The 16,084-nt window shown below is 27.9% G+C and overlaps 2 protein-coding genes across 3 annotated transcripts in view; one reads left to right on the top strand and one right to left on the bottom strand.

Annotated features, from left to right (window-relative positions):
• Positions 1-5,674: 5,674 nt before the first annotated feature.
• On the bottom strand, positions 5,675-14,096 carry LOC117182084. Of its 2 annotated transcripts, none has more exons than XM_033375110.1 (3): positions 13,993-14,096; positions 8,992-9,819; positions 5,675-6,193 (listed from the first exon to the last, which is right to left on the bottom strand). In XM_033375110.1, the coding sequence occupies exons 2-3, from the start codon at positions 9,742-9,744 to the stop codon at positions 5,897-5,899; spliced, it is 1,050 nt and encodes a 349-aa protein (XP_033231001.1). In that variant the 5' UTR covers positions 9,745-9,819; positions 13,993-14,096; the 3' UTR covers positions 5,675-5,896. The 2 variants fall into 2 exon arrangements, with proteins under 2 accessions (XP_033231001.1, XP_033231000.1); XM_033375109.1 differs by lacking the exon at positions 13,993-14,096 and adding an exon at positions 13,344-13,569.
• The window catches only part of LOC117182083 (palmitoyltransferase ZDHHC6), a 58,366-nt gene continuing 55,932 nt past the window's right edge, over positions 13,651-16,084 (top strand). Inside the window, exon 1 of the mRNA XM_033375108.1 lies at positions 13,651-13,910. Within this exon, the coding sequence (XP_033230999.1) occupies positions 13,856-13,910 (55 nt within the window). The 5' untranslated portion in view covers positions 13,651-13,855. The remainder of the gene's footprint in view (positions 13,911-16,084) is intronic.

Raw genomic sequence — 16,084 nt, 5'->3', positions numbered from 1 at the left:
TTACTTTATCCATTAGGGTTTTCCCGCTTATTATGCGCATGAATCTCATGTCAATTGCGTTAATTTTACTCTTATCTTTTTCTTGATAAGTCCATGTCTCGCGTCTCGCTACCGTATAGTACAGTCGGTACAAATATAAAATTATGTATTGCCATTTTAGCTTTATTTGATATATTTTTACTTCTGATAAGGGGACCTGCTGTACCAATAACCTTCTTACCTTCATTTATTCGTCTATCTAATTCCTCATCTATCTTCCCGTCCCTAGTAAATAAGCTACCAAGGTATACGAACTTATCAACTTGTTCAATTCTCTCATCATTTATTAAAATATTGCATAGTGTTTTCTCACTCTTTCCTTCGAACACCATAGTTTTTGTTTTATTTGCGTTAATTTTGAGGCCCATGCTCTTCATGCTTGCATCTAGTTTATTCAACATTCTTTGTAGGTCTTCGATAGAGGTTAAAGATTTATTAAAATCCTTTAAATGTTCTGAAATTCTTTGAAACCCCTTAAAAGACTTAAAATGTCTTGAAATTGGAATACTCTGAAATCTTTGAAGAACGTAAAGATCCATTAAAAAAGCAGTGTTTAAAAAAACGTTTAAGGGCACGTGACACAGCTAAATACCTATATTACCGACCTCACTTCTTCAGTTCACTGAATGTTTTTTTAAACCTAAGAACTTTTTTTACAAATAAAATATCGAGCTGAAACTTTGGAAAATGTATTAGAGTACAATAAAGTACGTGTAGGTACTGCATTTTGGTAGGAACTTCACTGAAAATTATTTTATCTTTTTTCTGAACCTCGACATTTTTTTAACGTTCCAACTTTTTTTATACATAAAATATCGGTCTCAAACTTTGAGAAATGCAAGAGCCGAAAGAAAACTACGTTTAAGTACAAAAGCGTAATAATAAAAGATGTAAAAAAAATTTTTCAACTATCAATTCCATCGGCATCAGCCGGTAACGTTGTACACGAAAATACGAAACCTGGCGGCCACTAGACGAGGCTCTAGAGAGTTCGTATTTTCGTGTAAAACGTTACCGGCTGATGCCGTTGGAATTGATTGTTGAAATATATTTTTTTACATCTTTTATTATTAAAGCTTTGTACTTAAACGTAGTTTTCTTTCGACTCTTGCATTTCTCAAAGTTTGAGATCGATATTTTATGTATAAAAAAAGTTCGAACGTTCAAAAAATGTTGAGGTTCAGAAAAAAGATGAAATAATTTTCAGTAAAGTTCCTACAAAAATGCTGTACCTAAACGTACTTTATTGTTCTCTAATACATTTCCCAAAGTTTCAGCTCGATATTTTATTTACAAAAAAAGTTCTTAGGTTTAAAAAAACAATCAGTTAACTGAAAAACTGTGGTCGGTAATATAGGTATTTAGCTGTGTCACATGCCCTTAAATCTTGTGCGATATCCTCTGAAATTCACTCTGAAAAGATTAAACATTTATTAAAATCCTTTAAATCTTCTGAAACCCCTTGAAATTCCCTAAATCTTTGGAAATCGTACCAAATTCTTTGAAAAACGTAAAAATCTATTAAAAACGTAGGTATAAATCATTTAAAATTCCTTAAATACAAATTGAATCAAACTTATTCATGAAAGTTATCTAAAAGCATTTTAAATACCTAGAAATCTGTCAAATTCTTTAAATCTTGGGAAATGTTTGGAAATACCCTAAAATCTTTAAAAATCGTATAAAATTCTTTAACATTATGTATATTTCTTGAAGTCTTTGAAAATCATAAAAATTAATTTAAAATCCTTTGAATATAAATTAAGCTTATTCATGAAAGTTATATAAAAAGGCATAAATCATTAGAAAATTTTAAAATCACTTGAAAACTTTCAATATTTATTAAAATTCTTTAAATCGTCTGAAATTCTCTGCAAAAACCTTAAAACCTTTGAAAGTCCTACAAAGTTCTTTAAAACTTCTAGAAATTCTTTGAAACCTTTTGAAATCTTTGAAAAAGTAGATATCAATAATATAAAATCACTTGAAATAAATTAAAATATACGTATTCATTAAAGTACCCTCAAAAAAGTGCAATTCCCTACAAATCTTTTAAATCCTTTGAAATTCATGGAGATTGATAAAATACTGGGAATTTTGTCAAATACGTTGATATGTTTGGAAATCCTACAAAATTGTTTGAAATTTCTAATATATCTTGAAATCGAGTTGAAAAAGTAGATATAAATAATTTAATTAAATTAATGTTATTCATTAGAATTATCTAAAAAATGCTTTAAATCCCTTGAAATCCATATAGATTTATTAATATGCTTTAAATCTTGTGATTTTCCCTGAAGTACTGTGAAATCCCCGAAAATCTATCGAAATCCTACAAAATTCTTTGAAATCCCTTGAATTTCTTTATATCTCTTGAATGCCGTTTGGATCCCCTGAAATCGTTAGCCTAAAAATCTATTTAAGAAAAGAGGTATAAATCATGTGGAACCCCTTGAAAATAAATGAAATGAAATTTTCTTTTTTAATTATCTAAAAAAACGTTTAAGTCTCTAGAATTCTTTGAAATCCCTTAAAATCTTTGGAGATTTTTAAAAGTTTTTTAAACCATGTAAAATTCCTTGAAATCGCAAGGAATCCCTTGAACTTTCGTTTCATATACCATTCTACAAAATTATTTGAAATCTTTAGGAATCACTTAAAATCTTTGAAACATGTAAAATTAATTAAGAGAAGACAGTATAAATAATTGTAAATCTTTAGAAAATAAATTAAATTTCACCAAATAACTTATAAGAAAAGAAACAAAATGGGTTAAATCCCTAGAAATCTTTAAGATTGATTAAATTCCTTTAAATCGTCTTAATTTCTTTTAAAAACTTAAAAATCTTTGTCATTTTACCAATTTTGTTGGAATCTCTCAATTTTCTATATTTCTTAAAATTCTTTTAAATAATATGAAATTTTTTGGAAAATCTGAAAATCTTTTTGACAAATAGGTATAAGTAATTTGAAGTTTCTTGAATATAAATTTAAATTATTCATTAAAGATATCTAAAAAATGTCTTAAATCCCTTGAAACCTATTAAAGTCCTTTTAATCTTCTGAAATTCTATGAAAAGCCTTAAAACCTTTGGAAATCCTACCAAATTTTTTCGATTCACTTTTAAATTTTCTATATTCCTTAAAATTTTTTTAAAACGAGAATATCCATTTTAAAAATTAGTTACTATAAACAATTTAAAATCCCTTGAATATAAATTTAATTTAGTAATTAAAAATATCTAAAAAACGGCTTGAATCTCTAAGACATTTTTTAAATCCCTTTACATACTGGGAAATCTATTAAAGTCCTTTATATATCGCGTAATTCTTGAAAATACCTTAAAATCTCTGAGAATCCCTTTGGATCTCTTTGAAATTTCATTTTATTAATTTCCTAAACTCAGTAGAAATATCTTTAAATCTTTAGAAATCCTACAAAATTCTTTGAAATTCCTTGTCATATTTACAATTTCTTAAAATCATTGAAGAACGTAAAACTTCTTTTAGAAGGGTTAGTATAAATCATTTGAAATCCCTAGAATGTAAATTAAATTGCATTTATTATTTAAAGTTATATAAATTATTTAAATCCTTAAAAATCTTTCAAATCCATTGAAAAACCTGACGTTTTATTAAAACCCTATGAACTTTCTGAAATTCCTTGAAAAGCCTCAAAATACCTTGAAACATTGAAAATCCTACAAAATTCTTTTAAAAAATTGCACATCTCTTGAAATTGTTTGAAAATGTAAAAATCCACCAGAAAAAGTAGACATGATTTGAAATCCCTTTAATGTAAATTAAACTTATTTGTTAAATTTCTAAAAAAAAAGTTTATATCCCTAGGAATCTCTTTTAAATACATGGAATTTCTTTAAATCCTTTAAATTTTGTGCATATTTTTAAAGTACCGTAAAATCCCCTGAAATGTTTAAAATTCCTTTAAAAATTACAAATCTCTTGAATGCCTTCGGGATCCATTAAAATCTTAACGCAAAAATCCATTTTAAAAAGTAGGTAAAATCATTCAAAATCTTTTGAATATAAATTAAATTAGACTTGTTCATTAAAGTTCTCTTTAGAAAAACATTTAAATTCTTAGAAATATTTGAAATTCCTTGAAATCATTTGAGACTTATTAATGTCTTTTATATCATTTGAAATTTGTTTAAACTCTTAAAATTCTTTGGAATCTCTTTAATATAAATTAAAATAAACTTATTAATGGAAATTTTCTTTTAAATTTCTTGGAAATGTAAAAGCATTTGGAATTCCTTAAAATTGAAAATTTCGTAAACCTTTTGCAACCTCTTAAATTCGCCTGATATGTTTAGAAATCTTTAAATCTCACGAAATCACTTAAAATTTGTGGAAATTCTCTGGAATTCCTTGAAATCATACGTTAAATATATAAATAAATTATTCTTTCGGACTTTCCATATTTTTTTGATCAATTTTTTTAACCCTCAAAGTGTATAAATGGTAAAAATCACGGTAAAGTTCATCGTGGGTGTTAGGCACCCCAGCGTATGTAATCATGCATTTTTTAACCCATATTGAATATTTTGTCACAATAAGATTATCCGATATAATTTAAGGTATCTTTTATCAGGTGGAGTTAATTTTATAGCCATTTATTTGTTTTAAGTTTGTTAAAGAATTAGTGAAAAATGGGGGTTTTGATTGAAAAATTCATAACTCACGCAATTTTAATTATTTTACCCTGAAATTTTTTGACTATACTCTTGAAATAGCGTACTTTCATAAAAAAATTTGCAACATAGATGCTTTCAAAAAAGATATTTATTTGCACAGCTGAAAAGTCAGTTTTATTATAAAATGATGAATCCAATTTTTTGCTTTTAAATATATTTATTATTATAAAAATTGAGGAACGTAATACTATAAAAATACAAGAAATTGAAAAAAGAGACATATATAGCTGTATTTTAACAATTATATTTTATTCGTCACATTCACAGTCTGCTCTCGCATGACACGTTGCTCTAAGTTATAAGCCATCTACAAAGAAAAAAAGTATGAAATAATCGAAAAATAATTCTTTCACTTTATGTGATATACTCACGTTAGAAAGTAAACAAAAACCAATAAAATTAAAAAAAAAATATTTGCTCCAATATTATTTTTTCACTCACTGATTGGACACTGGGTTTTCAGCAGCTCAATTTTTTCGAATAAAGTATGGTTTATAAGAATTTGAACATTGCTTGGGGTATCAGACACCCACAATGCTCTTCATATTCTTAAATTCTTTATTTCTATACTGACTTTTTATAATGATGGTTTTGGAACCACGAAAAAATGAGTAATTAACCCCTCGAAAATCCCCAAATTCGGAAGTAGGCTTGAAATTCTTGAATTTCGAAATGTTTTCAATCTAAAATTCCACAATCATTTTAACTTTCGCAATTTAGTCTCAATTCTAAAATTCTAAATGCAACTACATTAAAAAAAAAAACGATTTTTAAAAGTTTTTATTTATATTGACAAATAAGAAACATAAAAACGAAGAAATAACTATTGAACAATAAATGTTTTAATCTCTACTATTTTATTCTAGAATTTTTTGTAAAAAAAAGGGGAGGAGATTTGTCAAAAAAGATTTCATATACAAAATAAAATAGGCACGTTTATTGTAAAAATAAATTAAAGTCTTCAATTTGACTATTTTTTTATACAAGCTGCAGCTATGATTAAATAATTACTAACAATTCCAAAAAACACTGATTGCATATAATCTCACTAATACGTTTTCATAAATTCGCATCGTTCTTATAGTATAAACAAATTCTTATACTAAACTCATACATTATTAAAAATAGTTTTGTGTGTGTTAAATTATAGTATTTTTAAACGGGCATTGAATATTTGATTCGGGTTTAACTGAAATAATCGGTCCATCTGTTATTCGGGTTACTAAAGGCATTATAGAATCTTCATCCATTCTTCCAGATAAATTGGACCTCAATTGGTTTTCTATGAAAAATAATGGGGATTGCGATCTGTTATAACCTGTGGCTTTTACAGTGATTATGTAAATTGCTTCTTTAATTAAAGGGTTTTCCCTATCGCATAAATTATGGAAAGCTTTTAATGCTTCATTGTTGATGCTCAGCAAATCCCACACGATCTGTAAAGAGAACAGAAATACAAATTTGTGCAATGCTGTCTGCCCCCTCCCCCTCAGAAATGAAGAAATTTTTAACGAAAATACACGAAGAGAAATTTCAAGAGATTAATCTACGGAAGCGCGTGATTTTAGAAGCTACAATTTTTACGTGTTTTAAAATCTTGTATTCTATGACCTAAAGGCATAGCATTCAAGATCTGAGAGTCAAGGGGCGTGGCTTAATGCCTGAAACTTCGAGACCTATTCTTTAAAAGTAAGGGTTCCTAGATCTTAGTTCTCGAAATTTCTCCCCGTTAGGAGAATAAATTCTTTTACATGAAATAAATTAATTTTTAACCAAGAAGATACGTTTTTTACAAAAAAGTTGAATTTTCAACCAAATACATGCATTTTAAACCAAACAGTTTACTTTTTAAATAAAAAAGAGTAAGTTTTAACAAAAAATGGAATATTTAAATTGTCAACTAAAGAAATTAATTTTTAACAAAGTCCAACTTTGAACCAAAAAATTGAAGTTCAATTTTCAAACAGAGATTACCTACTAAGAAAGATTTTAATTTTAAATAAAAAACTGTTTGATTCTACTAAAAATAGGGATTTTTTTAACAAAATAGATGAATCCTCAAAAAAAAAAGATTAATTTTCAACGAAAAACTTGCACTTTTGACCCAAAAAGTTAAAATTTCAACTAAAATATAGCAATTTTCAACTCAAAAAGACGAATCTTAAACCAAAAAGATTAAATTTTTAACAAAATTGTTGAATTTTCTATTTAAAAAATATTTCATCAAACATTGATTTTTTATTGAAAATTTTCTCTTTCTCAACGCAAAATGTAATAGTTGATATTTCTACCAAAAAAATATTTTACGTCTAAATCAAGAACAGCTAAACCAGTCAATAAAGACGAACTTTCAATAAAATAGTTGAATCCTCAGTACAAAAAATTACATTTCAACCAAGAGATGAATTTTGAAACCAAAAAGATCAATTTTCATCCAACAAGACTTATTTTCTACTAAAGAACACGAATGTTCAACAAAATATATGTATTTTTAAATAAAAAAGATAAGTTTGTAGCCAAAGAGATAAATTTTTATCCAAAAATGGAGTAGTTGAATTTGCAACTAAATTGTTCAATTTTTAGCTAAAATGATAATCTTAAAAAAAATGGATTTATAACAAAGTAGTTCAACTTTCCACCCAGCAGTTGAATTTTCAAACAAAAATATTTTTATTTTAAATACAAAACGCTTTAAATTAAACGAAAAACACATGAATTTTCCACAAAATAGTTGATTATGAACCAAAACATATTAATATTCAATCAAAAAGTTGCATTTTCCAACAAAAAAGATTTAAATTTTAGCAGGAGTTGAATTTTCAAAATAAAAAACGCACTTTTAACAAAAGAATGGAATATTCAATGAAAAAATTAATTTTTACAAAATAGAATTTTCAACTAAAACGAATCATTAAATACCAACCCGCCAGTTGCATTTTTGACAAAATCACAATTTCTTTACATAATGATTATTTTGCGTTATTTTTTTTTTAATACAAAATGTAATAGTTGATACTTCTGGAAAAAGATCTTAATTTTAAATATACACAGTCTAATTCAACCAAAAAGGCCGAATATTCAACAAAATTATTGAATCCTCAGCCAAAACAGAGTAATTTCAACCAAACATTTGTTTTTTCACACATGAAAGATTAAATTTTTAAATAAAAGAGAAATTTAAAAAAATTGAATTATCAACTAAGAAAGAAAGACGACAAAAAAGTTGAATTTTTAACAAAAATAGTTTAAATTTTCAACTCAAAAACGAATTTCCAACAAAACAATTGTATTTTCAACCAAAAAGGACGAATTTTTCACAAAAATTGTGATTTTTCATCAAAATCAAATTTGTAACCAATTAATAACATTTTCAAACAAATAATACAATTTTTGATTCAAAAAGATGAGTTCTCAAGCAAAAATAGTTGGATTTTCTTGAGTTTACTTTAAAATCCGTTTTAATCCAGAAAAAAATTCCCTCATTTCTGGGTCCGCAAAGAATGTTCAAGGTCTTGGAAATAAAAAAATTCGATGTCTTAAGGCTGACTTTTTTAAATTTTGATGTAATCACCACTGAATTGAAAATACTCAAATTAAAACTATTTTGAAATAAAATCTTTTTTAAATTGAAAAATTTGATTTTGTTATTTGAAATTTGTTATTAGAAAATTATTTCATACCAAATGCCGTTAAACTGCAAAATATTTTGTTTTTAACTTTTATAAATTGAATAATTCAAAGATTTCCGGTACGAAAATATGAATTCACGCTATCATTTTCAAAACTCTAAATTGACTGATAATTCAATCAATGTTGAAAATGTTTTAAATTGTATAATTTTAGGAAAATAAATTATCTTTTAATTTGGAAAACTCAAACTGCATTTAAAATTAAAACATTAATAATTAATTTATATTTACAAATAACCAAATTGAAAGGTTTTTCATCAAAGCATTAAAATTTAAGACGCTTCTAATTACTTAAGACCTCAAAAGCTGCATTCTCAAATTAAAAATGTTAAAAACGGAACCTAAGATTGAACAAAATTTGAAATTGAACTTATCTAAAATATAGTGTGCGTTATAAAAATTGTGATATTTCAAGTAATCAGTCTTTATTTTTTCGAAAAGTTTGTTTAATTCCCGGTTTAAAAATAATTTTACTGTCGTTTTCCCAGTCCAGCGGTACCCTGATTTTAGGCTCTGAAAGAAGTAATTTTTAAAATTATACGTACCACAGCTTTTCGCTGGGGAATCTTCCATCGCAAACTATCAATGACGTCACCCGTGTCCTGGTCCATTTGTGCAGGTTTCAGAATAAGACTTTTCTCACTTCCCAAAGCTTTTCTGCTAAGTTCGCCAATAGTTGTAGCCAGACAACTCATAGGATCGTTGCTATCAGCGAACAAAACAAAAATCGAGGGCTTTGTAGGATTAGAAATAACTTCAATAATCCCAGAGTATATTTCCTCCCAAATCTTCTTCTCCTGGTTTCGAAATTCCTTTTTTAGTACAAGTAAATCCTCTTTCACATTTTTAAGTATTTCTTTTATGTTCGGCTTTTCACGATATTCTCCTGTAGCAATTGCACTGTTGGCATTTGGAATAAACGCCCAAATTCCTGCTGAGATAGCGAGAATTATACACAAGATGGTGAAAATTGAAGTACTCCCAGAAATTGAATCATTTAGTTGAGGCGGCAGCGATTCGCGTCTTTGCCTTTGACTGCGGTTTAGAAATTCTTCTTTTATTTGTCTCAGATCATCATCCTCGAAACTTTCATAGTCTGGATACTTTAGTAGAAATTCTTCCAAATATTCCAAATCACTTTCTGGAATACCGGCAGCAAGAAACCGATTTATTCTTTGGCGGACTTCAGGTGAAGGGGATCGCGACAAAGAAGATGAGGATGAATAATCATATTCGTTGGATCGGTTCATGAAGTTGGGAGAATGTTGAGGGCTCCTTTGCCATTTGTTCTTTGCCATTTCGTCAGAAAGTCGGGGTAGCGGACTTCGAGCTCTGGGTCTTGACGGAATATTTACCGGCGTTTCAGCACCAGACTAGAAAATATAAAAGGGAAAAATCTAATAATTTAGATTACAAAAGATTAGCAAATCGGGGTCATTAAATAAACGTTGACTATATGATTACTTTTAATAATTGGGAATGGTGGTCTACCATTACGCCACATGTGCCGAAAAATGGAACTAGAAAAAGTAGGTACAATTTTAAACATGTATTTTAATTTATGCATAAAAGTGTTTTTACGATTGTGTTGTAAAGCATAAAACAATGATTGAATTCTAAAAACAAGTATTCATCAGAAACAACTAATTTTAGATAGAATTTCCATCTTATACAGTGAAAAAACAAATTTTTGTGAAATGGGTTTTTAAAAAAATACAGTGATTTCATCATTTAATGTGGATTTCAATGTATTTTCAGCTTATATAAACTTTATATTAATGTCTGTAGCAACGAATTTTATCCATATTATGCCAAGAGAATACGAATAACAGACGATTGGAATTTAAATACGAATTATAACCTAACTTTTAGATCAGATTTTTAAATAGTAAATATTTCATGTATGAATTAATAAAAATTTACTTTGAGTTCATTTTTGTTTCAAAATAAGTCCATTTAAGTTTATAATCTTTGGATAATCACAATAAAGAGAATAATATTTTTTTTGTCAGACAAATATTTCTGTAAAAAATTGTAATTTTTCACTGTATAATATGTAAATTTCATCTAAAACACTTTGCTTCCGATAAAGGCTTATTTTTATTATTCAATAAATACTTTACCCCCCCCCCCCCAAATGGTAAAAACACTTATGCACAAATTAAAATGCATCTTTAAAATCGTGTCTATTCTTTCTAGTTCGATTTTTATGTCACCAGGTGGCGTATCGCAGTTTAACCATTCCCAATAGTGTAAAATAATTATTCAGGATTTCTTTAAAATCTCAATTTTTAAATTCCTCACTTTCTCTGATCAATTTTTCATTTTTCCTGACCGATTGAAGTTTTTTTTTTTTCTATGTGAAAACAAACTTACACCTATGAGATTAATAAGTTTTAAAAAAATGTTGTTTTTGAATTTATTTCAAAAATAATTAAATTGTCAACCAAAGTGATAAATCTTCAATAAAAAAAATTAATTCTCAACCAAAAATGCATGTATTGATATTTCAACAATAAATACCTTAATTTCCAATAAAAAAGAGTCGAAATAACCAATAAAATGAGAATTTTCAATAAATGAGTTGAATCCTTATCAGAAATAGACTAATTAAAAAAAAATTAGTTAAATTTTCTACCACGAAAGATATTTGAGTCAAGAAGGAAAAAGAAGCTCATCCCAAATGTTAAATTTTCAAGCCAAAAATACGATTTTCCGGCAAAAAATTTGAGCTTTGAACCACAAAATATGAATTTTGAAAAAAGAAGGTTATTCTTCAACCCAAAATTATGAATTTTCAAATAAAAAAGGTAAATTGTCAAGCAAAAATGGAGTAATTAAATCTTCAGCTTAAAAAATTAATTTTCGACTAAAAAAACGAACTTTTAACAAAGTGGTTACATTTTCAAGAAAAGAAAAATTCATTTCTAACTAAATGATGTATAGTCAACAAAAAAATAAATTTTTAACAAAAAGGTTGAATTTTCAAACCAAAAGATTAATTTTCTGTCACCAAGAAAGTACCTGAAGTTCTGAACGTTCAAATGAACGAATTTCTATTAACAGCTTTGTAAACTAGAAATAGCGCTAACATATTTATTCGATTTATATGGAAAAAACAGATTACAAAATAAACTTCGAATGCATTATTTTAATTGCATTTAAAACAATATTTATTGGAAAAATGAAAATGGGAAGTTTCGTTCATTTGAACGTTCGGAACTTCAGATACATCACCAAGAAGATTAATATTCTATCACTAAATACGAATTAAAAAGAAATCAGAAATTTTATACCGAATAATTGCATTTTCAACTGAAGTAGATAAATTTTCAGTACAAAAAATGATCTTTCAGCGAACAAAATAGTTAAATTTTGAAAAAAAAAGGTTCTGCAACTAAAATGATAATTTTCAACAAAACAGGTGCGTTTCTATAAAAAAGAATGACTTTTTGAACATAACTGTTGAATTTACAACAAAATTTTTGAGTTTTGTACAAGATAGTTAAATTTTCAACCAAAAAGATGAATTTTCTAACAAAAAAAAAATAATTTTAAACTAAATTTGTGAATTTCAATCAAATATTTTATTTTTTAAATAATTTGTCAGTCTCGTTCCTAAATTTTTAACCATAAAAATACATTTTTAACCAAACAGACGAATTAGGTAAGAAAAAGATTAATATTCTCAGAAAAAAGACGAATTTTCAAATACATAGTTAATTTTTCAACTGAAGAAGATAAATTTGGTATAAGAATACATTCTCAACAAATTAGGAAAATTTTCATTAAAAAAAAGGTTCTTAAACTAAAATGACGAGTCATCAACCAAAAAAATTAATTATTAACAAAGTATTTTTATTTTTAACTAATTAGTTTAATTTTCAACCAAAAAAAGATGAATTTTCTACAAAAAATGTAATAGTTGATATATAAACCAAGAATGATTGTAATTAGAATCCAAAAACCTTTGAAATCATCCAAAGAGACGATGTTTTAATCAAACCAGATTACTTTTTAACTATATAAATAAACCTCAAATCAAACAGATGAATTATTCACCAGAAAGATTAATATTCTAGGACAAAAGAGGAATTTTCACTCACATATTTACATTTTCAACTGGGGAGTATAAAATTATTTAAAGAAGATGAATTGTCAACAATTATGAAAATTTTCAAGAAAAAAAGGGTTCCTTGACTCAAGTGATTAATCATAAAACAAAAAATGGATGATTAATCAAGTATTTTCACTTTCTACTGAGTATAGTTTAATTTTCAACCAAAGCAGATGAATTCTAAACAAAAAATATAATAGTTGATATTTCAAACATAAACAGATTTCAATTTTAAATCAAAAAACGTTAAAATCAACCAAGAAGTTGTGATTTTGAACCAAAAAAGATTAATTCTCTCCCAAAGTAGATGAATTTTCAATAAAAAAGGATGAACTTTTAAAAAATTGTCAAATTATGAACAAAATAATAAAAATTAACTTCAGTTTATCGAAAATTCTGACTTTTTGTCATCTTTTCCCGACTTATTGTTTGAAATTCTCTCACATTTCCTGACCATTTTTTAATTCCCAGAGATTCTGGAATCTCCTGACATGTTGTAACACTGTGACTTAAGCAATCAATTTTTGATAACAAATTTCATGTCTAAAAAATGTGTACGCCTTAAAGACCGAATTCGGTGATAAAAATAAGCAGAATACAAGTGTCAAAAAACGAAATACATAATGCTCATCACCGTGAAATAAAAATAGGAAACAAAAAGACAGAAAGTTCCAATTCCTCGTGAGAAAAACGTCTAATCCCAATTTGTATCTGCCGTTATCATTTAACGATAAAAGTTTCAAGATATGACACGTAAATATTAAAAAAAACTATACGTACTTCTTCACTCATGTTCACCCAAAATTTTGCAGGCAACGGAAAAGATGAAGTGATGCATTTTACTTTTTCTCAAAACAAAAATCGTAACAAAAACTATAGCCTAATTCAACTATTCGATTGCACCTACAGTATTTACAAGCTTTTCTTATTTTTTTCGAGTTGTAAGCAAAACAATACGAATGCGCACTAAGTTGACATAACCTCTACACGTGACGTAAATTGACGTTTTGGTTTCTACGAATTTCCACGAATCCTGTTCGTGAAATTTCGGGATTGGCTACGTTTATTAAGTTACCATTGCCAACTTGGTAAAAGTGAAAAACTTTCTCAAGGTGGGGGACGCCTACGATGAATTTTGACTGGGAAATGTGGGAAAAAGAGAATAGGAGATTATGCGATTGCGCCGTTTTTCGCACAACTGACGTACCAAGAATGGTGAAGGTTTTTTAAATAAGCGTAAATTATCATAAAAGATGCGCAAATAAAAGGAGGAATCTTATTTCGAAAAAAGGATGTGTACCGGTCCGCTGAGAAAGGTCTTTCACTGGGGCCCTCTTACCGCATTGGGTATGTAACATTATCTTCTTTTATTACCCTTAATAGATTCATTTACTGCCCTTTTTCATTTTACTTGTTTGCCAATACTTACGGGCTTAATGAGAATTGTTTTTCAATCGAATTATGATGATGTAGGTTGATGTAAATATTTTGAGGTTCTGTGAGTGTTGATGCGTACACTTTTGCATGCGCATTCCCACTGCACACTGGCGCGAAATACAAACATTTTATGTTTATTCTCTTTTATTTTAAATTCTTTACTATCTTCAGGGTGTTCATAGAACCGATAAAGTTATGGGAAATTAGGCTATTTCATGATTATTACTTGATCAGAAAACAATGACTTATCGTCTGCTATCTCGGGTACTTTGTATGCAAAGTTCATTAATGTCCTTATGAAAATCGTGATTAATGCAATTTAAAAATAAAATATGATAGATCATCGATTTAATTGATTCTCGAAAAGGGAAAAGATTCTTTTTTTACTGGCGTGCTAATTTAAAGTTCTGAAGAAATGAAGTATACTAAAAAATTGACAGCAAAAAAATGAATCAAAAAGTAAACAAATATCAAGACGCTGAAAAAGGTGATTGTAACGGTTTTTTTCAAATTTCACATTATAAAGAAATAAGTTCCGATATAAGCACAATAATATTCTAGATCAATATTCATACTTAAACCCGGAATTTTTTTTATAATAATAATAGTCACAGCGTTAATAATCTAATTTTTTCTACATACCATAGATTCAAATCATGCTGTCAACTTTCCAGTTATTCACTTCATATTATTTTATCATTTTTATTCGTAAAAGCGGGAATAAAAGCGTAAAAGCGAGAATAAATCGGAACTTTGACATAGAACCAGGAAATGCATTTTTACATTCTTATTCATGAGAGTGTAATGTAATCATCCAAATCTTCGATCTCTGTATTTTTACATTCTCATCATTCATGATTGAGAAAGTATTAGAATTGTCGGAAATTTGACATCACACTTTTTCAACGGATCTCCACGTTTCGAGATCCCCTGAATCCGAAAATCAGGTTTTTCTGAGGGCGTCTGTCTGTCCGTCCGTAAACACGATAACTCGAAAAAAGGAACGAATCAAATTCATCTTTGGCACACGTTTTTTAGGTCCTACAAGAAAGGACGAGTTCGTGAACCAGCCATTTTTGATAAAAATTCAAAAAGTGAGCGCATTTTGAAAATTTTTGAGACAACTTTTTTCTGAATTTGAAAATTCTATGTACGGATATTTATAGTATTAAAAAGAGCAAACAATTTATCCTCATGACTTTTTTCGATAAAAAGAAAATTCTCAGAGTTATAGCGTTTTCAAAAAATTTTTAATCAATCGAAAATCAAAATTTGAAGCCGAAAAACGCACGATATGAAAAAAAGTCAAGAGAAGAAAAACATTTCTTTTTGAAAGCCTTACAGGATTATCATAACCAATTTTTGGATTTTCTTCAAAAATCGAAAATTAAAATTTTGATTGCACAAAAAATAATGGAAAATAAAAAAAATCCATTTTGTGGACAAACTGTGTAGGATAAGAAAAAAGATGAATTAAGAAAAATGGTTATCCACAAAAAGATCTACAATTTCGTTAAGAATCACTTCTTGATAGGACGCGTACTTTTTGTTTTATTCGTGAAAAATAACGTTGAATAAAAATAAAATAAAAAAAAAGTGTGGAAAACCGACGTAAGTTGCGAGAAAAAAATCCAACATAACCTGTTTACAAATGTCTGTCGGAAATCGAGCGTGCAGCGCGAGTGTCACGATGAGAATGTGTACCTCAAAGCCTACAGAGCTTTGAGAAACTTAATATTTGACTATACTTAATTAAGTAGACAATTCAGAATATGAAGACGCATATAAGTACTGCCATCTAAAAGAGATCTTTTTGATAAAGTTTTTTTCAAGTATTCCAAATGCAAAGAATAAATATCCAAGCGCGAGGTGTAATTATGTTCGAGCGCGAAGCGCGAGGTAACCTATTATCGAGCGCGAAGTGCGAGATTCAACCGTCGCCTGCCCTAGGAGCGCCCAAACTCGCGAGCGAAGCGAGCCGCGCGCTTAGCGCGCGATGAGAATGTGCTCGCGAAGCGGACAGATTTTTTAACAGATATTTCCAACAAAAATAAAACAATTTAGAGCATTTTCAAAGTTTGAAA

Source organism: Belonocnema kinseyi, chromosome 10 (assembly GCF_010883055.1).
Source record: "Belonocnema kinseyi isolate 2016_QV_RU_SX_M_011 chromosome 10, B_treatae_v1, whole genome shotgun sequence".
NCBI lineage: Eukaryota > Metazoa > Arthropoda > Insecta > Hymenoptera > Cynipidae > Belonocnema > Belonocnema kinseyi.
This window is presented reverse-complemented; position numbering and strand designations above follow the sequence as displayed.

Coding starts and splice junctions, on each gene's coding strand:
- LOC117182084 (XM_033375109.1), bottom strand. Junction 6,194..8,991: donor TTCCCCAGCGAAAAGCTGTG/GTACGTATAATT, acceptor TTCTCTTTACAG/ATCGTGTGGGATTTGCTGAG.